This window comes from Ischnura elegans, chromosome 13, assembly GCF_921293095.1.
Source record: "Ischnura elegans chromosome 13, ioIscEleg1.1, whole genome shotgun sequence".
In the NCBI taxonomy this organism is placed as follows: Eukaryota; Metazoa; Arthropoda; class Insecta; order Odonata; family Coenagrionidae; genus Ischnura; species Ischnura elegans.
In genome coordinates this window covers 14,078,521-14,106,307 of record NC_060258.1, presented here as the reverse complement: position 1 = coordinate 14,106,307, position 27,787 = coordinate 14,078,521, and the positions used below count along the sequence as shown (strand labels likewise).

Sequence of the window (27,787 nt, the reverse complement as noted above, 5' to 3'; positions counted from 1 at the left end):
TATAATGATCATTTTATGACTACATGCGTGATACAAATGAAATGAAATTTATATAATCGCTTAAGTAACATCAATACATCAGCACCAAAAATGAACCTAAAATTCCCATGTTATGTTCCATAATAAAAGCATGAAACATTAATTGGAAATTCACGTTAAAAGCACATTCTATTCGTATCTTAAATGAATATTAAATGTGCATCATTAATGCACCTTCCATGTGAATTTTATGCGTGCCTACTAGGCATTATTACTTTATTATAGTGCATAATATGAGCATTATAAACTCCTAACATGAAAAAACCAGTGAAATGTTTTTTTGGGAAAAAATAGCTGTATTTTGTGCAAAAATAATTAACCACGATTTTCAGGAATTTTTCTTCTTAAAAGAATATCCTGTTTCCTTAAAAAGCGTTTTATTATGGTGTTTTTGTTGCGTTTTTGAATGCGTGGTTAGGGCTGGCTAGCTCTAACCCAAACAATGACGCATCGCGTTTTGCACTTCCAGCCACGAGGAGCTATGAGCGTCCATTTTCGGTTCATTCGCCTTGAGATCGTACGTGCTGTGTTTGCTTTGTGCCTTTTATGCCCTGCGCTTTGATTCAAATCCCACCATTTTATGAAATAAATTTGCGATACAAGTGTAACAATCGGAAAGAGTTCCATCGAAACAGAAATAAAAGCGTATCGTGGACCCGGTTAAAGCATGTTCACAAAATGTAAAACTTACGGTTATTATAACGTCGGTTTGTTGAGACGAACACGACAGATTCGCCTGCCTCTAGCATCTCCAGGCCGAATATTTAGCGCGGTATTATTTATTCTTCGACCTGAAGAGGCTGGAATAAGTGCCGGCCAATCTGTCGTTTTCGCCACAACAAACCTACGCGGTGATATCAGGAAAAAAGTATTTCCTCGCATCCTGCGGATATCTCCGTTCTCACATACACGTGAGGTCTATAGCTGTGTTTTGAATTTAACGTACTTCTTCCTTCTCTAGGATTTTTTTTGTTTTATGTGTAGTTAGAACGCAAATAAAAACGTTATAAAATGGTATTTTTGGGGCATGAAAAACCACTTTTTGCACTGAAGAAAACATTTTTGAGACTGCATAGAAACGTTGTAGATACCGGGGAAAGACTTATTCTGTGTCGAGAAAAAAACGATTTTCGGCGGACTTATGCACTTTCTCAGTGTGCTTTTCGCTGTTTATGAAAGGCTTTTAAGAAACGGGATGAAACGCTTTGCAGCATTTTTGTTATGTCTGGGATTATGTACTTGCTAGCGTATGGGCAAATATCACCATCATCAGAAGTCAACAGTTATGAGATTGCTTATTACGCAGCTCTCTATTCCTATCTGCCAGTCATTTCATAGAGACGTAGTTCTTCTCTTTTAAGCCACTCGCAAAATTGACCTTTTTTTATAAGTGTATATTACTTGTACTGTTCTGTGGAATTTTGGCATCTTCTGTATTGCACCTTTAGCATCAAAAATAGGGGTAAGGCAAGGAGATAAGCAGCCCCCGCTTTGTGCGGTCTGATTTGTTAGCAAGTCACACCACCGAGCCATTTGCTCAGAGCGAACTTCTGGTCAGGTTTTCACCGAACAAGGTGTTTAATTCACTAGTCCACAGTTCAGCACATGTAGGAAAGGTGGTGGTTATTAAGCCACTTTTGGGGAGAAAACCCCTACTTTTTTTCCTCCATTCAGTGACAACGAATTTCAAAACACTGCATGAAATAAGAGAATTGTTTACATTAAGACATGAAATGAGGCAAATGTCAAATATTTCGGCTGGAAATCAAAGGTATTTATAAAAAATTGAGAATGAAAGGTTGGCATAAGACAGGAATGTTAATTATAAATAATAGAAAGAGAAGTCGATATATTTCTCTCTAATGGCTGCTATTTGATTGGGAAATTGCAGAGTGATAATTGTTTAGTGCGTTAAAAAAAATGAGCATCTAATTTCCAAAAGTACCCATACTAAGTAAGTGATTGATTAGGCAAAGACCGTTAGATGCCTCTCGAGTTTGTGGTAGTCAGAAAATTGTCACATGGAATTGTTGCCCTAGGTCTTCATGTAACCTCGTTACCAAATGAACTTGATTATTGCCGCTTTTGAGCACGGCCAGAGTTTTAATTGGTCAGATCAGAATGACGAGCTGTAAAGAATGTGGAATGAGTTATATCTTGCATTTATTTACCTCCATTGCGTGTTCTTAGTAGACTGCTGACTGTAGCCGCCCGTTCCCTCTGTTCCAACTGCATCTCACACAGTGCCAAATGCAGCCACTGAAGGGACAAGAACACAGTTGGAACTCAAAGCACTGATGGTAAATGAAGCAGGCAGACTACATTGAAATTTAGTCGATTTCAAGAACTTTCATTAAGTTTCTGAATTGAAGTTAACAATGAAATTGGTTTTTTAAATTTCAATGAAAACCACATTGCAGCACTAATTGTATCACACAATGGTTATTTGAAGGATCCCAAAGAATCTGGAAAGGATTTTAAGAAACACTGTATGCGGCAAATGCTTGTGTATGCATTTACGTATACGGGTGAAAATGCAAGCCAAGGGTGAAATTTTCCATGAAAAAAATCAATCAACCAATCAATCATTCTACCACTGGGTGAATCACTTTAGAAAGTCCCCAAAGTTTAGCAATGCGTGTAAAGGAAGCCTAAACACTTGCCCAATTTCTAATTTTAAAAAGCCGCATTAGCAGAAAAAAATAATATAAAGCAATGGCAGTGAGGTTACGGTGGGAAAATCTATAAATATGCAAAAAACGAGAGAACGAGCTGAAAAGTTACGATAAACAGTGTCGATCTTTCAATTTTCACCTCCGCAGCACCAAAGGGTGGCAACCGCAGTCACATATATTACATTCAATGATAAGCATTATAGAAACTAAGGGTGAAAACCGGTGCAAAAAAGTAGTAAATGCACACGAAATAATCATTTTATCCTACATAAATAGGAGCAGAGTGATACATTTACAGTTTTAAAATAATTTTCCACTTTGAATGCATATATATTCACTGGGATATATGCGAAGCGAAATCGAAAACTACGAAAGGGGTAAGGTATATTGAATTTCCTTGAGAAGCTGAAGTGGTGCTAAATCTTTGTTCTATAACTTTTCAAAGTGACTATGCGAGTATATCTGACGAAAATGTAAGTGAACTTCGGATATTTTGTTGTGAAAGAACAAGCAAATGAGTTACTCCTTGCCTTTGATGACACTTATCTTTTTATGGTACGAAACTGACTTAAAAATTAATCAGGAACATGGGTGGCCTTTGCTGAGCAAACGAATTTTGAACATTATTACTCAAAAAAAAGGAGAGAGCCCCGAATTACCTCCCTTCAGAGGTCCATAAACAGCTAGTGGGGGAAATATATAGATTGCGATCATTCGTTCTTTTATTTTATGATTTACATCTACAAAAGCTGAGCTAAAAAAGCTATTAAGAAAAAGATTTCACGTAGGTATGTTCACAATTTAAAGTATCAAGGATATTGGCCGTGAATACTGTTCAAATCAAAATCGTCAACATTTCATCTCGTAAAACTTTCGCTTCAGTGAAATTATTCTTTTTGAGACAAAAAATTGACCAGTCTCTCTATTTATAATTCCAGTACATTTCTGGAACTAGCAAGAACAAAATAAACATTGTTTCTCCATGACGATAAACTTTTTCCTCTAACGCAGTTTGTTTACAGCTTCTTTGAGCATTACTCACGCGACATTCATGAGGTTAACACGTCACGCGACGTCAGCTAATTGAAATTTGTTTCAAATCGTGGGCGTGGCTGACGCTCCTAGCGGACTTTCAAAGCTACTTATCTCTGGTTAAAATCGAATTTGAGGTCTGAAAATTGGCCTGTGTATTTTTCATTCATATCTTTTTGGTTTTAAATATCGACAACCAATTTTTAATTTGGAGTAATCCCTCCTATTGTGCCATGAAGTATGGGCAAGAAGGGAAGGATGAAGAGAAACTTGACACACACTTTAGCCTCCTGCTAACGTAAGGCACTAAGGAGACAAGGCTTAGAGTTCAATCTTACCGATGGTCTGTTGGATTTAGTGTGTCCTCTACTTGAGATACAGGGATCAGGCAGTCTCTGAAATATCAATGTCACCGCCAAGTGTGAACCCAGTCCCATTGGGTGGGAAACAAATAAACTAGCCACAGCACAACCTTGATCTTCATAGATTATTCTCCAGATATAAAAAAGCAGGGACACCATGAACGTCCAGCGAGTGGATATTCGGAAAATACACTTGAAATCCAGCAATTCACATTCACTGAGCATTGAGGAATAGGGAGAATTACTAAGCTGCCATGGCATTTCTCTCCATTTAATATTCATCAAAAGGGGAACCTTTACCCATCATTCCCACATTAATCATTTGCATACATTTATCATTCTTTATTCCTGGTCTCAAATTAAGTTCAACATAGACAATGCTATTCATTCCCGCGTGTATTGTTCCCTAACTTATCGCTTTTTTGAAATGATTGCTTACAGAGAATTAATCACGGTCCCAATATATTATTATCTCGCATCCATCATCTGACAAAATGAAACCAATTATTTACAAAGTATAACATTTAAGGCTAAAATTGACGGAGACGTAGCGTTCAATCGAAGCTAGATTTCCTTGCAGTAAACCTCAGTGGTTGATCTGGCAATTTTTTTCTGAAAACAGAATACCAGGTTACAATTTAGGACTTATGCTATAGGCATAAAAAATTAGAGTCACGGATAAAGGGATATTCTCAGGATATTTTGTTACTCCGTACAATCATTCAAATCCATCGGCTTATTATAAATGAGTGGGTAAGTAGTGTTTTACGTAAGATTATTAATTTCACTGCACAATCGGCAGTCGGTACGCAACAGCGCGGCGTCTGTTCCGAACTTCGCCTCATAAAAGTGATTTTATACTTTCCAATGTGCATTGACTTCAAAGTAATATATGTTTAGCAAAATAAGTGTTGTCAGTGTGGGTTTGGTGAAGTCAGGCTTAATTTTTATCAGTTTTATTTTTACTTAATTTGCATTTGGACCACGACCTGTCCAGAGAAGCCAGTGAGATTTTTAAAACATCCTCTTAAAACGATGGGGAACAGGCATGAAATTTTTTCATCATGCTATTGTCTCATTGACTAAAAACTTTTCTCATGAGTCCAAAAAATAAGCCAAAACTGTCCTAGTATTCCATACACGTCATCAATGGTAATTAAAATTTCTCGAATATCGCTTGAAGTCACGTGACTTGGAACTACTTCTTACGTCATCGCACGGTACACCATTCATATTGCTAAGAGAGTGGAGCGGTAGAGCCTTGATTGCAAAAGATCGAAGTAAAAATCATGGGCGAGCTTTGTAGCAGCTTTTCTAAGCACAAAATGACAAACCATTTACGGAAAAATGTGCCAAATTCTACCATTTTTTAATTAGTTCGTGAAAAATATCTACTCTTATGAGGTTTATGAGGGAGGGACTTATGAGGTTTTCCCCGATCGGCTGGATTTTGAGATTCAAATTATCGTTAAAAGGCAATAAAAAGTATTTGATAGATCAAAAAAATACGTTTCGAGTAAAATTAACGCTGTATTTACTCTAGTTCCTGTATTTGAACCGAGACCCGCTGCAAAAATAAGTCGAAATTGAAGGCTTTGCGTTGACATGCAGCGAAAGTTAAGGATATCACAGTAATAAATATTGAGTTAACCTTGCCAAAAGCATCATATTTCTCATGCATTCCATATTTTTACCCGTGGTTTAATTGTAATAAGTATTCATTCTCGTGAAAAGCCACCTACCTATATATGTAATCCTTCAGTGGGCAGACTAATAGGTACATTTATAGGGTTGTTTACGAAGTGATATAAGTGATACATCCTAAATATATATGGTCATCCGAGAAAAACTGGTGATTCGATAAAACCCTATGGTAAGCCTTATTCAAGCACTTACGTTGAAACATATCCCATTAGAATATAGATAAAGTATTTAACTCTGTTCTATAGGTCATCAATCACATTATTCTCTTATTTTTGTCCTTTGGGACAAAAACAAAAACCCTCCCCGGCGAGAAAATAGAGGTACTTGAGGGACGGGGCACTAAACACGATTTATATAGTTTTCACACACTTCTCTATTGAATATCCATGCTGCAATACACTTATTCCACTGAGCAAATGATGAAGGTGTGTAACGTAGATTAAAATGTGCAATCAACTTACTTTCATTTAATCTTTCCAAATCTCCTCAAGAAATCCCCTTTATTTGTTTCACCAACTTTTTGCTGGCAATGAAATCCAGATTGCAAGCCGGAAATCAGTGTAGGAAATAAGTAACTTAGGTGAACATTGGTGAAGAAACTATATACTACGCTACGTCGCCCAAAACTTAGTACTTTGTATTCAAGTTCGAGTCTCCGAAGGATAAACCTGACATAAGGAGGAATCGTCGCTTTAAAGACTTATCAACCGTCTCTTTTATAAATAATTTTTTGTTACTTTCGTTGCAAACCCCTTACTGTATATACTTCTCATTTACCGCTGAGAGGAGAAGACGTACCTTAGTGATAAAGCAGAGGTGAAACAAATCTGAAATAGTCTACCATCAACGCTGTCAGCAGAAAAATTCAAGACAAAATTTTCTGGACAATTGTTAAAAATGCTAGCACATTCTTCATACGTACAAATCGAAGAGATTTATAAAGTGTTTGGAATATTGTTACTCTCAGGTTATCACAGTCTACCTAGTCGATGGCTTTATCGGAGGTCATCTTCAGACTGCACCATCAAAATATTTTCTCAGTCAATGCGATGGAACACGTTTGAAGAAATTTGAAAGTTTCTGCATCTGGCAGATAATTACTATAATGGGAAGAATGATAGCAAGGATAGGATATATAAAGTTCAACCTTTGTTTGAGATTTTGAACTAGACTTTCAAAATTGTAAGCCCTGGAGAATACTGTTTGGTGGATTAATCAATGAACCCCTACTATGGTAGATATGGCTGCAAGCAATATGTTAGAGGGAAACAAGTAAGAATTGGGATAAAATTATGGTGTATTTCCGAATCAAGTCAACCTTTATCATGCTGTAGCAAACCTTCAGAGAACAGGTCTTGGTCAAGGAGGAGATGTAGTTTTAGGACTCGTGGATGAATGTAAATTACCACCAGGTACAAACATGTTTGTTGACAACTTATTCACATCAGAAAAGCTGCTTAGAATGTTGACTGGAAGGAGCTTGTGTGGCACTGGATCATTTTGGGAAAATAGAATCAATGGTGTATATAACCATCCAGAAAAAGCTGCATTTCAAAAATCAAAGGGGGACTGCTCTAGTTAAACCGGATAGTTTATAACAATGATAAATACATAGATACCATGATTACTAATAGCATATAAAATTAAATGAAAACTCCTGTTTGTTATTCTGTTTCCGAAAAGAAAAAATGGATGTATAAGTTGTACAGGGATGGCTACGGTATAAAAAACTCGGATACAGGGTCACACTGCTGTAAAATTTCAATTTTATATTGTTTAAGTAATTATACTATAATAATACTCAAAATTATATTATTTGATGCATAATAATTCATATTCAAGTATTAAAAACTACTGATGAAGGCATGAGTAATGAATTATATAGCAAAAACGTGAATCAACACAGTTAAATGATAATGTACATTTTTGATCCCGTAAGTGCCCAGCTGTATCTTAAGATACGTATAGGATTAAGTACTATGCAAATGTTAGAGAATTTTAAAAACATTTTTACCGTATCAGATACGATGTCTAATCGTAATTTGAGCAAAAAAAGTAAAATGTTTTGAAAAAAATCTTCTGGGCATTAATGGGTTAAGTCGCTATAGAAGGGAAAAAGAGGAAAATCCTTGTCTAAAATTAAGGCTAAAAATTAGAGGATGCTAACCCAGTGAGAAGAGGCAGTGAGTAGATGGAAGGAGTGCATGGATGATCTGAATAACGGAAGGAACAGGCCAGAGAGATTCACTATAGAGGAAGAAAGTGAAGTGGAGGAGGATAATCTTGGGCCGGAGATCTTAGATTCGGAAATCGAGAGAACACTTTGTGATATGGATGCTAGGAAACAGTGTACGTGTTCGAAGCCGCGCGTGAGCTCCTGATGAATCTAAGGAAGGAGAGTAAGAAAAGGTTTTAACAATTAATTTTAATTTATTTTGAGTTGAATTTTAATGTGACAATTGATGGGAGAAGGGCACTGAAGCAGGCAGTAATGGGCCGCAAAAATAATAAGAATGAACTGATATTGACAGCGCGGGACAGAATGGGGGTTTGGTTGTAAAGGTTGTGGCGTGTGGGTTTGCGCGTCGGCGCTTCTGCTGTTTTCGCCGAAGTATTTTTAAATTTTGTTAGAGATATGTGTGTAAATCATATTTTTGAGTAGTGGAATCAAAGGAGTGTATTTAAAACGTGATTAGGTTTTTTGGACTTGTACGCAGGATCTATGCGAATGGATATTGGCCGAAGAATTTCGTGAAGACAGTTTTAGTTCCGCTTCCGCATAAGAAATAAGCTTTGGAATGCGGAGATTATAGGACAATTATCCTTACATCGCACGCGGCGAAAGTGGTACTGAGAATATTGAACAGACGAATGGAGGCGAGGGCAGACGAGTATTTGGGCTAAAGTCAGTTTGATTTTTGAAAAGGAAAGTCAACTCGTCATGTAATAGCAATAATGACGTCGCTCGTGAAGAGGTACGAGGAATATGACCACAACATGAATGCATGTTTCGTGGATTTTGAAAAAGCATTTGATGGGGTGAAATTCGTAAATTTAATGCATATACTCCAGGGAATAGGTGTAGATTGGAGGGATAGGTGACTCATTCGTAATCTGTATATGGCCCAGACTGTGCAATAGAGAACCTGAATGGGCAAGCGATGGCCGAGGAATGAGACAAGGTAGTTCTTTATCATCGTTGCTTTTTAATGTATACTTTGAGGAGAAGGTATGAAAGTGTAGGATGAGTTGGAAGCTAGAATTAAAGTGGGAGGAATTGTGTTTAAATCGGTGAGATAAGCGGATGATCAGGCGTTGATTAGCCAGTCAGCGAGGAAACTGCAGGCTATAGTGGATGTTCTAGACGAGTGGTGCGAGAAGTATGGGATGAGGGTTAATCACAAAAACACCAAGGTCATACGGTGTTGTAAAGCATCGCGAGCGAGGAATGTGAGACTCAAGATAAAAGTAGGTGGTGAAAAACTTGAGGAGGTAGAGCAATTCAAATATTGAGGCAGCAATTTAGAGGAAAACGGACACAATAGCGAATCAGGAAGCAAATTGCACTAGCAAAGGAGGCGTTCATGTACAGGGAAGAGCTCGTGAGAGGTTCGCTATGAAAGAATTTGAAGAAAAGGTTAGTGAAGTGTCTGGAGTGTAAGCTATCTACGGTGCGGAAACGTCGACACTTAGGAAGGAGGACAAGGGAAGACTAGAGGCTTTCGAGATGTGGGTATGGAGAAAAATGAATAAGGTGAAGTGGACAAAGAGGCAGATGAACGATTACGTGATGGGATTGGTGGGTGAGGAGAGGTGGCTTCTAGATGTGATGCGGGGGAGATTCACGGTCCGGATTGAGGGGGTAGAGTGCCTTTACAGTTCGGCAAAGTTAGTTCAGTTATGGCAAGCTTAGGTATACAAATATGCAGGATTAATTGTAGTTGGAGTGAAAAATGCTATTGATTTCATTATTTGCTATTATTTTGAAGTATTAAGCGTAGATATTAGTATATTTCCTAAAAATATGACAAATATTAACCATAAATTGGATTAAAATCACTGAGGAGCATAGATAAGCATAACACATACCCGTAAATTGTATCACAAGCTAAATACAGCGTTATAGCTCCTTGTTGGTGACTACGGTCGTTAAAATTCTAATTTATATCTAATAATTTTACCGTCATGATCTGCTAAGTTGAGCCCATTAAGATAATGTGACTAGGACAATCTGTTTGAAGAACAGTTATCATAAATAGATATTCCTGATAACATTCCACGTTACTCATGTTCACTGAGTGTGTGTAATTTGTTATTATTCCAAGTTAGAAAATATATTTTAAAGGTTAAAATAATGCATGGGCAAGGGCCATCACTACATGCTTGATTATCAACTTTATGGTCGCCATATTAACTTCAAAAGCTATTTATAGTTAAAAAGAATATTTCAAGAAATGAAATTGCGTAAAAATTCTAAAAACGTCATATTTTTGTGCGTATGGCTCGAAATCATAAGATGATATGCTCCCAGGCTGAATTTTAGGGGCCGATGCTTTTTGCCTTTCATTTATTTTCGCAACGCAGAGCTGTGGAGGGAAAAATTTGCTCGCGGGACGGGAGCTCTCGTAGCGTCGACGCAATGCAGAGATGTGAAGGCACCCTACTTAGCGGGGAGGGAATACTGAAAACGGTGTTAGAGGGTAGAATTTTCGGTAAACGAGGGAGAGGAAGGGAAAGAACAGGAATTTTAGATGGATTGATAGGGAGTAGCCCTTAAAGTGAATTGAAGAAGGCAGTGCTGGAAGGAAAGGGCTCCTTCCAGCACTGCCCTCTTGAAAGGCTCCCAGATTACTTCTGCAGTACTCCATGGAAAAACACCTTAATAGAATGCAATATTCTAACTATTATCTCATAACATCGTTACCTTGATACTAATTTTAGAGGATGAATTGATGACGCTGGTCAATGTCTGGATGTCAGCTTCGCTGTTCCCTCTACAAAGGTGGTCTGGGTTTGAATCCCTTCCCTGAGCGTAGTGCTCAAGACTGGGCCACAGGACCATCTGCTCGATCGAGGATGACAGAAGGAGAATGTTCTGCTTCACCATATCGTTGAGAACTTTGATAAAAAATTTCTCCACACGACCCACCCCCTCCTCAGTGATCCTGGAATTATGAAAAAAAACAACAACTTGAGTATGTAGAACAGACCTCCTCTCCATCATTATTTACACTCATGGTTTTTAGTTCAATTAAGATTAGCTCAATTAGCCTACAGCTCGAAGTCTTCCCTCCGGGAATAACTGCCAATGCGGCTTCCCTAAATCCCACTTGATATATCACTTGATAAAACGTAAATTCACCACAAGGACACAAAAAAGTACTCTCGTTTTACCCAAATTAACATTATTGTTTGCCTAATAAAAGCATTATATTTCCCGTAAAGTTTGTCCTGCTATGAAGAACTAATACCCCAAATGGAAAATCCAAACACCAGACGACTTTGAATACTTAAAATTTTACATAAAAACCAATAGCATTAACTAGTACGAGCAGGCAGGTTAAGATAGTAACAAATAAAATAGCAGGTTAAGATAGTGTTAAGTTCCCCCAGACATTTTGAAAAAAACACTTAAATATACTAGTAGCTACACCAACCTTAAATTAAAATATTATTTTTTCACATTTTTAAAATTGTGGAACACGGTGAAAAACACGAATAATTGCTTTTTGTCATTTGCATCCATGTATTCCAGGAGGATAATTAATTTGAATGTTGAGAGCAACGATTTTTGATCAGTTTCTAATATTTTAGATTAAGAATAAACATTAACATAAACAATGCCGATCACACTTTTAATAATCGTAATTACTGTTTATAACAATACTGTTAAAATTGAATTTCCAAATTACTGCGCGAATATGACAGAAGCAGTGATAATTGGTATATCGTCTTTTCGAATACATATAAAGGCCGTTTTACCCGTGGCAAATCATTGCGCAGGCTAGTGTTGAAAACATTTGTTGAAATTGCGAAAAACCGTGCCATCAATTAGAGCTGGGGCTATTTTTCAATATCGAAACTGTGAATTCTCTCGTTCGTTGTAGCAATTCACCGCTTTACACGAAGCAATTTTGACTGCGCCTTCGTACACATGTAAGATTGCGCAATGTTGTGCTCCGAGTAAAACGACCTAAGTGTAACTAGTACAGCTTTTACGCAACAAAATGTCATTTACAAGACCATGTCCTTAATTTCCTTCGAAATTCCTTCATAAACTAAGCTTTGTTAAGCAAATTTTTGTTTCCGATTATTTTCTTGCAGTGAAAGCCTTCCAGATTTTTATCTATATTCTGCCTCCATGCTGGCCCCATTGTCTATTCGACATTGGCCATAATATATACCACTCTACCGATGAAGTTAAAAACAGTCCATCCTTGAAAATCCAAGAAATAGAATAGGTACGCAATTTGAAAATGAATTCATATGTTACAGTAGCTATGCTTTATCGCAAAATGATTTTTTATATTACATTTAAAAAGTAATTTTAAACAATATCTCCACTATATATTACCATTCATCGAAAAGAGCAATATTTTAATCGAAAAATCTCTCAATATATATTGTTACTGTAAAAGTTTCATTATACTATCGTGAACATACCAGTCTCTAGCCCTGTCAGTTATATACTACAGGAAATAATATCTCTTTGCGCTCCTTCGTGTGACATAGGGCAGCTGCCAGGTTCCTTTGGAACACAATAATTGCACATTTCTCAAGCTCAAATGCCACCAATGATCCTTCCAAATGTGGTGTCTCTGGTGCCTTTCCCATCACGGTGAATATCAGGTGTCAACGGAAGATCCCTTAACTGCCCCACTTATTTCCGCTGAATTGGACTAACGTGTACAATTTATACGCATGTAGACTTTTATGTGCGGCGGAACATTGATGGAAATTATAATATTCATGAAAACCAGCCTCTCATTTATCAATTTATCCGAAAAATTTTCTCTCTCGGTGCTGCACGTGACTCGTCTGTATTGTTAAACATTCACCGATTGAGAAATAAAGCATCAGAGAAAGCCTATTGCTGTTATCAAAAATGATGAAGTGTCATCGCTTCGTCAAAAACTGGTCTCCGAATATTCAGTCATATTCTATTCTACTCACTATTTAGCCCGGTCAAAATAGACATTGACCCTTCGCTACCTTGGTTTGACAAGGTTCTAACTGACCATCAGCTGGTTTTGAGAAAAACCTTGTCAAAGTTTTAACCTGCTCTATTTCCATTATTAATCGGAATTTATTTTTGATTTTTGGCTATACACTAGTGATCCACTAGATACACCAGTAATTATTACTTTAAGAAAATATGTTTTTTTTTATTTTATTTTTTACATGTTTATATGAGTAATAAAATAAGTAAAATGTAGTTAGAACCTTGTCACACCAAATATTTCTTTTTTCTCCTTGCAATTGGAACTTTTTCACTGTTCTAAATCTGTTATTATTTTATATAGAGGAATAAAAACTGGTGCAACACATAGAGAAACATAAACTTAGTTATCTTGATTGAAAACACCAAATTTTGCAAAAATGTCGGTTAGAACCTTGTCAAACCAAGGTAGCGCCTTGCATACATTCTCAACAAGCTAAAAATTTACATAAACGTTAGGCTAATGATATGCTGAAAAGTCCCCATCGATCCCGTGAGTGCAAAAAATTTATTCAAGGTCAAAGATCACAACAATGGTTTTTTTTCATTTTTTGGCAAAACGGTTAGTTTTATGATAAAAATTGCTAGTATAAAAATTGTATATCAGAAAATTATCTACTAGGTTTTCATTGTACTTCTTTGTCTAAGATCTACCATTTTTGAGAAAAGGCCATTCAAAAGTTAGTTGAAGCTGTATTCCCCGTAATATTCTTGACTATATTGTTGCGTTTTCCGAACATTATTGGACGCGTAACACGCATATTGGCTCCTAGATCTCACCTGTCCATCCGCCAACAATCGGGACAAAGGGTTTATAATTCTCCATAATACTCACACGTTTCCTCGCCACCTATGTGGTAGTGCACGAAGCGCGTTTTTAAGCGTAGTTTTCCCAGTAGTTCTACCCCACGGTCTGTTTTACTCGTAAATCAGCTTTATTATGCTTCTTCTTATTTATTTCTTCTTCTACGGTTATCTTCTTCTTCTACATTCCCGTGAGTCGGTGTAAATTGTTGCAACACCGATACTTGATCAGTTTTGTCATTGATGTCGGTATCTTTTTCTTTTGAGAGTCCAACGTTTGAACACGACTGGGCTTGACAACTGATGCAGGCCGTTGAACAAAATAAGCCCACTTTGAGCAACTACATTTTGAAGTACACCCTTTCTTTCAGTTGCAAAAAATTAAATAATGGCGACGGGCGTAGGGTATGGATTGGTTATAAAACCTTGTGAATTAACTTCCAACCCCAATGTCTTCGATCCAGTTTACTGCCAAGTCACACTTGAACCTGGTAATACAATCGATAGAAATATCGCCGAGCAGGAGGTGAAGTTGAAAGAAGACAAGCCAAATGCACACGTTTTTTATCATGTCATTGTTTATCAAAGGATAAGTGCTGGTGATTTTTGTTGGAGATCCATAGACTGAAAGAAGAAAGCGAATTCTGTGAGCGATTGGAGCATTAAAAATTTTTATGAGTTGTTTTGAGGTAAACTGCCGATGAAAAAAACTGCAATACCCAATTTCAGCTGGGACTTGAAAGACCGAGGTGTAACTGCAGTCATAATACTAGTACAAATGTTTTACATTCTGATTTCATCAGCTCTAAATTTAACCGTTTATCTTTTAAAAATTTGCTCTTAACATGTGTCAATGACTACGGAATAATATTTTTTATATCTACAAACATGCGACCTGGTGGATGGTAATGAGAACTACCGATGGCCAACGATTGAATATCCCAGATAGCACGGCAATTGTATTACATCTGTATAACATCAATAATACACAAAAAATACGTGACCAAATACATATGTATAAGATGGAATACGATCGTATTACATCGGTATATTTCACGTAGAAGTGGTTCAAAAGTCCCTATGGATGTATGTATACGTGCGTATTACAAATTGGAAATCTGAATACCCATACATGAATTATACATATGTATACGATGGAATACAATTGTATTACGTCTGTATATTTCACGTAAAAGTGGCTCAAAAGTCCCTCAGGATGTATGTATACATGCGTATTACAAATTGGAAATCTGAATATCCTTACATGTAATATACATATGTATCTGCAGGCCCTCATGCACGAATTATACATATTGATTTTCTGACCCACATCCACTTAATATCAATATGGATCAAACGGATGAATAAATATAAGGAAACAAGAACATACAAATAATAAAACATTTATTCAAAGAGAAAAATAAAATAATACACACAAAGAACAAGTGTAGCCATGAATATTGCTAACAAGCATTAAGGGCCAGCAAACAGTAGGTGAAACTTAGTTTTAAAAATTGGCACAAAGATAAATCAAGTACAAACAATGGTTTGAGTTGGAAAGTAGAAAAAAATATTAGCACGGAACAAGCGTTGTAACCCATCGCACAAGATGAAACCTGAAATCAGGAAACCAACTCTGCACCATCAGCCACTTCCTGAAAGGAGAAAAGAAGAAGTCAAGTTTAAAAGTCATGCAAAAATATATCTTTTTGTAAGATCTGAATAGGAGCTCAAGGCCTTTCAATTTTATTTTTTTTTATTCATATAGGCAGTCAGTATTCTGTGAAGTCTGTAATTTTAGTACTAATTCTATATTCTGAATGCAAATGAAAGTTTGGCTTCTCTGCTAGATTCCAGACATATGTTTTAAATTTTTTCATTTACCAATTATGCCGAGGTTCAAGCTAGCGCAGATTTCACCTTGTCCTTTGAGAAATCATGTATTTTGGGGATATGCTTTCATTTTACAAAATTAATAGCCTTTCTCTTAAGAAGAATGAGAAATATGAGAAAAGATCATATGACTACTTTTAAATATAAATTAACTAGGAAAAAGTGTATCCATTGGTATGCTTATTTAGTACATGATACTAATATATTAGTACCATGATTTAGTAGCGGATGATTCACACAGAAAAAAGATAAACTTGTGATATCAAATTTTCGAACAAATAAATTTCATACCACCGATAATTTCAGGCATAACTTTAAGAAACCTCTCCATTATGGATTTTAAAAAAATTTTCCCTCAAACCTTACCTCGGTATTAACAATTCCACATGGTCTTCTGGATTTGCTTCGTCGTCTTTTCCGTAATCCATTCTCCTCTTGTCCAGGCCAAGCTATTTACATCGTCGCCGCCTCCTGGGTATGCGCGAAAGAGCATGAAAATAAAATTATAATTAATCAATTTGGTCCATACGCACCTTTTTCTTACATATAATGACAAACTTTCGCATGAAAATTACGTATTTATCTTGTGTTAAAAATAACGACGAAATGCACCTTGATTGACTGCATATTTCAAGATGAAAGAAATATTACACTTTGCTTTAAGGGAACCGATATTACACGACCAATACTTTTTGTTCGTTAAATAATTAGAAGTAGTGGGCAAAACGGCTCGGAACCTCGAGGAATCTATTAGTGACAAGGCTACGCTGATAAGTCTACGGTCAAAGATGTTATGACTAAAGCATAGGATAACTAGGAATGCAAGAACTACAATACAGTAGGTTGTGGTATTAAACAGCGATAAAACAACTTACACGTGAACGCAAACATCCCTTTAAACAATTTTTTCTGCTCTTTATTAAGAGAAGAAAAAAAATGTAACTTCAGCCGCGAAGCACGGAATTACTATAAGACGCATAATCTATTAATTTATACGTACAAGATTGACATTACACTATGTTTTACCCGTTTTACCATATAACTTCAATGAAGACCAGTCTCCTCGATACATAACTCAACAAAAAAGGAAAACAATAGCCAAACATAAACAAAATAATTACCTCTATTGGCGCAATGTGGTCAACACATTGCGCCAATATAGTTGTTTCCAAATATACTCAAATAACATAATTAATGTAGTCTATGTAGGCGTACAATATAATAAAAGATAAATCATACCTTACCTTAATTATCCAGTGACAGGAAACTGTTGGAGCTGGCTTGCAGGAATCGCAATAACGTGCGGGATTGAAGCATTGAAGCACATTTCCAGCAAAACATAGCTTCGGGTTGAGCACACCATCCACAAGCACCGGTTATCGAGGATTAAAACACTATGTCAATTCTTCCAATACGTATAATATTACAAACAAATATAAAATTAACTATACATCAGTAGCCGGAGTTCCTCCCACAGCACGTTCTTGACGTTCTCGTAGTCTCGAACGAAATGCCGAGGTTAACTGTTAACGAGATTATCACTTCCACTCACTTCCCTAGCTTGTTGCGACAGAATTGAGAATTTAATTTTTTTGTTTAAACAGTTAATTTTAAATATTGTTTAAAAAATTAAACTTCGCTTTTACTATTGCTCAGTGCAAGAACTATTTTTTGTATTTTTCATGTATTGTGAACCATTTTTCATGTGTATATTTCGCGGATGGAAACTGAATTTTATATATGTAATACGTCTGTATTTCGCGTGCATTTACAAATTAACATAAATATGGTCGCCATATTTATGTTAATTTGTAAATAATTGCCATAGTAAGCTTTCTGGGTATAAATTCGAATGGATGAATATTCATTGAAATGAGGAAATCTGGCGTTTGCAGTGAACATATTATTTCTGGAAAAAATGTTTATGAACATTTCACAAGACGACACGAAAATCCACCTCTCAAAAATTACAGGAAATATACATAATGTATATTTTGTGTATTTTTGACCACATTTACATATGTTTTTCCTCTGTATTCATACATATGTAAAAGTAGCAAGTTTTACACGATATTTACATTTGTATTTTTGACCACATTTACATAAGTATTCAAATTTCAAAAATACAAATGTATTTATCGTGTAACACGTACCACTTTTACATATGTATGAATACAAAGGAAATACATTCAATAATACATATGTATTACACATGTGATACATAACAAAAATACATATGTATGTGACCCATGAAAATACAATATTAATACATAATGTATATCCAAATGTGTGCTGTTGGGGATCATCTCGGATGATTGCTGCCGTAGCTTCCAGGACCTAAAGTAACCCTTTTATTTTATTTAATTGATCATGATGATTTTCAATTAGGCATATAAATGTTACTTTTCTGTGTTTCTCAGTGGTAATAACCTTATTACAATATTTAATATTAATTGCAGTTTAACACTTCTATCATCAAGAAATGAACTTCTGCAATTAGTTTTTAATTCTTCCAGTGTAGTCTGGCAGTCGTCACTACTCTCGATGTGGGCAAATATTTCTTCCATGGCCAGATTCAATGCTTAATTTCGAGGACGACCAGTTTTACTTCCACAGTGGGCGATTTTTTAAGAAACTGCAATCATGAGGATAACTATAGCCTCAGCAGCTACTAAATTATGTTTAAATCTTATGCGAGCGACAAATCTTTTAAAATTATTATCGGAACGAATTATTATGATCTTTAAACAGAACAGATTCTTTGAATGAAAATGTAGTAACTTTACGAATTCTAAGCCAATATTTCTCAGCTCGTTACCTTTCTATTCTTCATTCCACTCATCGCCGCAAAATAAGGAATAATTTTTAAAGAAAAAAGTTGAGTTATTTTCGTGTACTCTTGTACGAGGAGGACTTTCGATGTACTTCCTTCATTCTCTTCATGATGCCTTTCCACTGAAGCAATAGTACCACTTCGAGTGTAGTTTTTCAGACTTTGCACATGTTTTGCTACTGATTTTTGTTTTTTTTAGTTGATGAATTCATTACTTCTTTTAGCACTTGCATCAATCAACGTCTTTGAACCACTATCAGCAGTAGCAATTTCACATGCAGGCAAAGGTTATTTTACAGATAAAGCCATGTCCAAAATTTGCTAAAGTCTAAATATAGCACAAACTTTAAGTTACAATTCTAAAAATGACCACATTTTTTCACTAAGAGAGAATATCTAAAACTTAACCCTCTGCCCTGATTTTTGGCGGACGGACAGGTGAGATCTAGTAACCATTATGCGAGTTACGCGTCCAATAATGTTTGGAGAGCGCAACAATATAGTCATACATATTACGGAGAATACAGCTCCGGCAAACTTTCGAATGACTTTTTCTCAGAAACGGTAAATCTTACAAGGGGAATACACGACCTTCGCATCGCCGATCGAGCTCAAATTTTGCGAATCGGTAGTTTATGGGTACAAATGCAATACGCCGAAGCGAGACGACGCACTTCTCGTAAAATTCCGAGAAAAAAGCAATTAAAAATCGTTAAAAATGAAGGTACGCTATATAAGCTGTTTTGAACGCCCTTGATAACACTAGGGCGACAGCCCGGCGTCGGGATTAGCCTGCTCTTAACGAAAGGCGCCAAGGGGACCACGGCTTAACGTCCCATCCGACGGACGGTGTACTGCACAACTAGTGTAATCCACATTACACGCAGGGATTGAATTTAGGAATGCCCCTTAATTCTTTACCGAGATTTGGATGTGGAAGGCCAGTACACTGCCTCACCACTCCAGTTAATCCTTTATTTGCAATTTTCAGGATGGAACTCGTTAGTGGTACGCTAGTGGTACACACTTATTTTGAACATAGAGACTCTATCCTTGGATATTCCTACGGATGAGTTAACGTGTGCGTGGCACTATTGCTAGGAGCTGCTCATCGATAAAAATTATATTAGCTGCGAACCACGCGTTCAACATTCCGATAGATCAGCCTTTTCTGCTTGTTCGTGGTGCCGCAAATCACTTTGCTTTGCATGTCTTTATGATGAGTTCCATCCTGAAAATTGCAAATAAAGGATTAACTGGAGTGGTGAGGCAGTGTACTGGCCTTCCACATCCAAATCTCGGTAAAGAATTAAGGTGCATTCCTAAATTCAATCCCTGCGTGTAATGTGGATTACACTAGTTGTGCAGTACACCGTCCGTCGGATGGGACGTTAAGCCGTGGTCCCCTTGGCGCCTTTCGTTAAGAGCAGGCTAATCCCGACGCCGGGCTGTCGCCCTAGTGTTATCAAGGGCGTTCAAAACAGCTTATATAGCGTACCTTCATTTTTAACGATTTTTAATTGCTTTTTTCTCGGAATTTTACGAGAAGTGCTTCGTCTCCCTTCGGCATATTACATCTGTACCCATAAACTACCGATTCGCAAAATTTGAGCTCGATCGGCGATGCGAAGGTCGTGTATTCCCCTTGTTAGTTAGATAAAAAATTACGATGATAATTTTGTAGATAATTTTCTGATGTACAATTTTTATTTGAGAAATTTTTATCATAACACTAATTTTTTGGCCAAAAAATGCAAAAAGCCCATTTTTATGACCTTAGACCTTGAATAAATTTTTTGCACTCACGGGATCGATGGGAAATATCCAGTATTTAATTAGAATGGTTTTCCTAACGTTCATGCAAATTTTCAGCTGATTGGGAAGTTATGCAAGAGTAACCCTTAATTTTGGGCTAATTTGATCGGGCTAATTAGGAAGTTGGCTCAAATGAAGACGATAACTACATGGTTAATTAGAGTCAGGAGATACGAAAAAAATCAGTTTTGGCAGACATATTTCTCGAAGTTTGAAGACGAACCTAGCTTTTCCTCAGGCGCAGTTTTGGAATTATTGGGTTCAGGCTCAATGTGCATAAAACGCACATGTGTAAAATAACATAATGGGTTCTTAGTACGGCTTTCAGTGGAGAAGGCATGATTATAAGAGGCAGACTAAAAAGTGTTAGAAATGTGATTTGGTTACATTAACTCGCTTGCAATTCAGTGAGTTATGTATCATATTAGTTCCTATACTGTCATTAACACTTAATTATTTTTCATTATGAGAATCATCATCTCATGCTGGATACGGCAGTGGCGCAGCGAGGGGGTGTTTTTGAGTTAAAACCCACCCCAGAGCTCAGAAAAATATTTAATTTTTATCCATTTTACTTAATTGGATCGATATTACTAATAGAATAGTGTAAGGATTAATAAAACATCCCTCAGAAAGCCTAAAAACTCACCATTTTGAACCGGTTATCTTAAAATTTCGCAATTTAATAATCTCGCACGCACCGCTTATCCTAGTGGGTAATCCATACCACCACCCACCCTGGTATTATTTGCACCAAACCCCCGTAGCCTTAATTCCTGGCTGCGCCCCTGGGAGGAGGCATGACAAGCTCACACAAGGAAGGCTCGATAAGATGTATTTGAAATGGTTTTCAATTGTCGCATTTCAATTGCTGCTTTAATTATCAAAAGGCTACAGATTCTTTAATTAAAAATTGTGGTTCTGGATATTAGAAATTGATCGTTTGCATTATTTTAAATATATCATGAAGCAATAAAATATATTGCAATTAAAAAATAAATTTTCTAAGAAACTTTTTTTCTCGCGTGCAAATAAATAAATTATCTATAAGCCTGGCAGTATCTAAATACATTGCTTCATGTGCAACGAAAAACATTGCGGGATATTCCCCTATGACTCCCTATAAATGCTGAAGATCAATGTAGTAACTGAATGTTGTGTGCACATACTGGAGTAGATGCTATCGAGTTTTATTGCCGAGCATGCGCCCTGCGTTTTTCGTTTTAAATGAATAAATTTATCTGGAAACTCAGGCTCATAGAATTTTTGATATTCTTTTTTGCTCACAAGAGAAAATTTTTTATAAACAATTATTTTAAAATGTAGTGCCTAACATTTATAATATTAACCTTTTCGAAGGTGGTAAGTGAGAAATCACCAGGCCTGTTCTCAAGGTATTGTATTGAAATATAAAAAGGCAGTGAGATTTTAAAGCAATATTATTTTTACATAAAATCTGAGAATATTCACTAATTTCTCTTAATATCAAGCACTTATCATATCGATGATCAAGCTTTTATAAATCATCGTCATAGAAAATTGTCACTTGGGTGAAAATTCACTGCAAAACTGCTGACTAACGATCCAATTACTGACAAGGAGTCTTCATGTACGTAATTTAACAACGAAGATGAAACTTTTTTTGGTTGAAAGTAGACAATTAGGAATAATGTTAAAGGGTTTTGTCCATATATAAGGGTTCAAGAGAAAAAAAAACCATCTAAACATTTAAAAATACGCTCACGTTGAATTTATTCCAAAAATTTCACCCGTAATTTCAAGTTCAATTTGTGGTAGCGTATGGCGCTCTCATTTTGAAAGACCAGGGTTCGAGAGTCGGGGGGAGTAAATTTTTTCCAGTCTGCCACTGCCCAATTTTTTAAAACCCGTTTCATGTTCATTAGATTTGTTAATTACAGAGGTTTCACATTTTTAATTGACTGCTTTTTGAGAATAATCCCTAAATTGAAATTCATGTCGTTAGCTAACCCTTGCTTCGAATTATTCATTCCATAGCCAAGATTCATCCACGCAGGAGTTGCAAGACCAGTGACAGTACCAGCGTCGAAGTAAATGGAACTCATTTTCAAAGGAAGATATTTTAAATATACTGTCTTCAAGGAGTTTCCCTGGTTCTTATTGCGAATAAATTTTTACCTGTCTACATATTTTATCAATTTTAAGTATTCTAAGCGCTGAAGGTCGTCATTGTTCTTTTGCATTTGTTGCTGTCCACTAGTCTATTTTATTACAATGTTTTCCATAAATTACTTTTGTGTCTGTCCATCCGTTTGTACCGGTAGAATTTTTGTAACTCATTTTAGCGAGCACTGAATTTTTATATCTAGATGAAAATGCATATTTATATGCTTTCTGTTGTGATTCTGGCTGTTGTGATTATTAAAAAAAAAATGTAAAAAATAATCACAAAATTAATGTTGCTTGGAAAATGAATTCCACATTTTGCCACCAGTGCGCTAGAATCACATTTCTGCAAATTTTTGTGTGGCATGTTGACTGTTGTGCAACATATAAGCGCATTTTTCAGAAAATTTTTATAAAACTTAGATTTTTAAAATGTCAGAAAAATTTATTCATAATTTAAAATAAACCTGTGTTTAATGATTCAATTTAAACTATTTTATTGTATTATTAGTATATTTTAATTATTTAAACTGAAACGATGGGAATAATAATATACATTTAAAAAATTAAAAACACCGTTTTTCTCGCCAACTGAAATAAGAAAATAAATTTCTCAGTCTATATTTGACTGTCGATATTAATTGATACTGGAATGGTGACATACTTTATGAAAACCATTATTACCAAAACGCAAAACGTTGGGTGCATGTAACATTGCATTTGTTTGTGAGGAATAGAATTTTGGAAAGAAAGAAATAAAATTTGTCCTTATCACCTAAATGGTTGAAGGACTAGACGAATAGGAGGAAGTTTTTTAAACACGTAATAACAAAGACAGGAGGTTGAAGTTCGTTCTTTATATTTGTTGGAATGTTAAAATTTTCCCAAAAGTCATTTTTGAGCACTCATTATCCCCTATTCCTCTTTCCCTCAGAGACCGATGAGTGAGGTAGGCTTTCTCCCCCTAACTCAACCTCTCCACATTTTCAGTCTCTTTCTCTTCGCGTATTTAGGGGCCAAGAGCTTTCAAACAAGCCGTGTAAACTGGGGAACGACTTGTAGATACATGTGAACTTTTTATTAGGTGGACTATTCTACTAAACCAACTTAAAATTGGTTCATGGCCTGCAATGCTTGAGGCCGATGCCCATATGATCGTATTGCTTTTAGTTTGGCTTGTCGGCTCGTCCCATCCTTTTCTTTATCCACGGCCTTACCAGATTCCCACTTTCCACCGCTTCCTTTGCTTTCCCCCATCGCAATATCATTCGGTTTTTATCTTGCTTTCATTTGACCTTATGCCCGCAAAAAATGTTGTTGTGCAAAGAATCATTTATTGAAAGAAATACCTCCATAATATAAGGCATAAAAATATAAAAATTGAATTATACTGGAATTGATTGTGCCTTCTCCAACGTTTTACCTTTCATTTATTATTTTGCCCCTTTACATGAATTTGAATGATAACTGTTATAAAAACAAGAAAATGAAAAATTGAAAAACACCATGCACATTTTACAAGGCTGCTAACTGAGCATACACACTTTCGTTTTTTAGATCTTCAGGGAAACATATTTCCCTTTAGTTTTAGAAATACTTCTATTCTCTGCTAACTTTTAGGCATAACACACTTACCTCAGCTTATCACTGAATGCTAGTGAAGACCCAGACGGCACAGAATCCTCCGTATCTAATTCGTATGCAGATAGTATCCATTGACTACCGCTCCGTCGCTTTTCGTCAATGGATACTATCTGCATACGATTTAGATACGGCGGATTCTGTGCCGTCTAGGGGCAATTGATGATGGACGATTGAATGAATTTTTATTCCATCCTCACGTAAGATGATGTGTTTGATTTGTGGAATAAACTGCTTTAAGGGTCTGTAAAAGTATACATCGCATGGTTGGAACACGGATGTTCACTTCGGTGGTATAATTTTTATGTTGGGTATTGCTACTCCTTCTTCGTCGATAAATCATAATAATTGACACTATTTGTTTTCCCCCCAGGAATCGATAGGCAATAAGATTTTATCGATCTAAAAGTGAGGCTGGAGAACATTTCTTAAAAACTTGATATACTACCAAGTTTTAAGTTTCCATGTTTGGAAAACATAACAGAAACATTCAAAAATTCAGTATCCAGAGTTTTTACAGTTTCACACACTCGCGGACTGAAATCACCTCCAGTATGCACAAAAAACCTTTTGGAAGGAGCTATCCTGAGAGATTAAAAACATTCTGAGCTGTTTATGTACGTGAAGACTCCTTGTTAGTTAATCGCCTTTTGTTCTGAATTGCACGGCGCAATATGTTTAAGGCCTGACAAAATGTCAAAGCATATATTGTGTTGAACTCTGTTTCAACTGCAATGGCTTTGGCGATCTCAAAGGATGGATTTATAGTTGTTTTGATGCAAGTATAAAAAAGGATATTCATTTTTAATCACCTGTGGCAATTAGGAAAGGAGTGCGACGAAGCTGTCACCCGTAATTTTCAACGTTTACATTGAGTAAGACATTAATGAAATCAAAGAAAAGGCACAGGGAGTGAATATCCATGGATAAAAAATTAGCATGCTAAGATTTACTGATGACATCAGCAGCAGAGCAGAGCAGAAACAGAGACGAATTTGAAAAATATTCTGTTTAATATGGGAGGGTAATGAGTAAATATCAACTAAAAATAAGTACAAAGAAAACTGAGATAATAGTATGCAGCAGAAGAGAAGAAGTGAACTCTAACATTAAAATAGGGATCCAAAAACTGATAGAGGTGGATGAATTCAATTATTTGGGAAGCAAGATAACTAGTGACTGGAGTAGTAAGAAAACAATTATCATCAGAATAGCCCAGGCGAAGAGAGCATTCCACCAAAACAGAGACCTTCTTACAGCGGGAAACTTATATATGGAAGTAAAGAAACAATTTCCAAGAACCTACATTTGCAGCATGCTCCTATACGGAAGTGAGGCATGGACAATGACCGCAGCGGAGAAAGCAACGGATAGAGGCCTTCGAAATGTGGTTCTATTCATAATAATAATGAATATCAAATGGATCGACCGAGTTAGTAAGGAAGAAGTCCTAAGAAGAGTGGGAGAGAGGAGAAGCCTCATGAAAACCTTAATAAGAAGACGAAACAACCTTGTAGGCCACATCCTGAGACATGATGGCTTGATGAAGACAATCGTCGAAGGACAAGTGGAAGGCAAGAACGGAAAAAGGAGACCGCGAACAAAATATATGTAACAAGTAAAGAAGGATGTGAAAGAGAAGAAATACGTAGGTGTGATTAGATTAGCTGATAGGAGGATTGAGTGGAGTGCTGCGTTAAACCAATCCTAGGACCACTGATGATGATTATGATGTGGCAATTTTGTAAAAAAAAATTCAGATTTTTTCCATCGTAACGATAAAGTTATGTTAAGAAATGCAGCCAATTCAATTACAGGTCTCATTGCATTATTTATTTGGGAGCTGTTTGATCATTCTCCATACAGGTCAGAAGATAGTAGGAGATCATCGCCTCGATGACAATCAAGCAGAGAGTTCTGCATTCAATGTTTATGTTTTTACGCTTTCGTCGTCTAGAAATAAGCGAATAAATTTAGCAAACTCATAAACTCCATAGTAAAAAACTTCGCAGGTACCTCAAATAAATTGATTTGAATCTTTGGAAACAGGGAAATCCATACATCTTGGGGAAAAAATGCAAAATGGTGGGTGATGAAAAATCGGAGAAACTTGAAGCAAGAGGAAGTTACGCTGTGCTACGGTCAAAAACAAAGAAATCCATGCGCACTGCACTGTATAATTTCATCAAAAATGTGCTCTGTGCATAATTATAAGAAAATCCGAAATCATTTTGGTAACATGCGAGAGTGCCCTGGGGATTACGTTCAACAGTAGATTTGCTATTTGATAAAGATGATAAACTTGTCACCAAAACTGTGGACATAGCTAACACGTTTAACGCTGTGAAAGTGTATACTGTAGCGGCAAAGCTTTCCAGCATTTTTTGGTTTTCAAAATTATTTAAAGGTTCATATCCGTTTACAGGATATTTTGAACTTACTCTCCCATGTGTTTGTTTTGTTCTTATAAATTTATTTGTTATTTTTGTAATATGTAATATTCGATGTGTTTTGAGTTATCATTTTTTGAGTGATTTGAAAGTGCGCGCTGACCACGCGATGAAGTGAAGTGAAAAAGGTGACGCTGAAGTATTACGGTGCAAAGCAAAATAGGTGGCATTGAAGTAGTGAATCACGTGTTTCTCTTCCCCCTTCCTACGCTGGAGAGAGGCAGGTAGAAGCGGGAAGGATTCTTGGTGAAGCTGAGACGCCGTTGACTTTAGGAGGCGTGGAGTCGAATCAAAAAAGACGGGTTATGTTGCACGGTCACCCAGCACATGGCTAAGTCATTTTCGTTCTTACACGAGCCTAATACTTGGGTTCCATTGAGGAGCGCTGAAGGATGGCAGGCCAAACTATCGGCCTACCAGCTCCACTGCCATACAGCCCACGCTCGAAAGCCGGACGATGCCCATGAGTTCAACTTATCTTCGACGCGGCCGGCGGCAAACCAGTGCATCTTCGACGCGACCCACAATCACATATTTGCCTGCAGCACCGATCCGTGAAGTAAGAACGGATGTTTTACTTCCAGCCAACGATTCCCTGAGTCCCCCTTCATTTTCTATCAGCGATCTACTTTGACAAGTCAAAAAGGAAAGACTGAACTCCCGTTTCGCCACGCTTTTGAGATAATTATCGCAATAATTTGACAATATTTCATTAATTTGCTTAAAAAAAGACTGGTACCTTAATCTTTCAGTTGATTATATTTGTTGAACAGTGGACTTTCATGTATTTGAGAAGTTGTTTTTTTTCTTTAATATGGTCACGGATTAAATTTGTGCTCACTTTTTGACGGTAAATATAAGTGCCCTACTTACCGTTTATCGAAATAAACCTTGCTTGTTGGATTGTAAATGTGCTTTGAAATTTGAATTTATGAATAGAGGTTTCCTTGTTCCCTATCACCGATTTGTGAATCCGATTCAACCCGCTTACTTTCCACATCGCCCCACCCCTAAATAACATGTTAAAAGCCGACTGTCACACTACACTACATGCAATGCTGCTTGTATTTTAGACATCCCTCTAACTGAGGAACTGATGAAAGGAATCACTATTCAACGCGATGGGATAGCAATACAGCTAGAACTGATAGTAAATCTCCGGGTGCAGAAGAAAT

General features: G+C 36.5%; 1 protein-coding gene across 1 annotated transcript in view; it reads right to left on the bottom strand.

Moving 5' to 3' along the window:
- The window catches only part of LOC124170032, a 105,051-nt gene that overhangs the window by 51,562 nt on the left and 25,702 nt on the right, over positions 1–27,787 (bottom strand). The window contains exons 5-6 of the mRNA XM_046548717.1: positions 10,737–10,977; positions 2,211–2,298 (exon numbers count right to left, since the gene is read on the bottom strand). Coding sequence (XP_046404673.1) covers positions 2,211–2,298; positions 10,737–10,977 — 329 coding nt within the window. The remainder of the gene's footprint in view (positions 1–2,210; positions 2,299–10,736; positions 10,978–27,787) is intronic.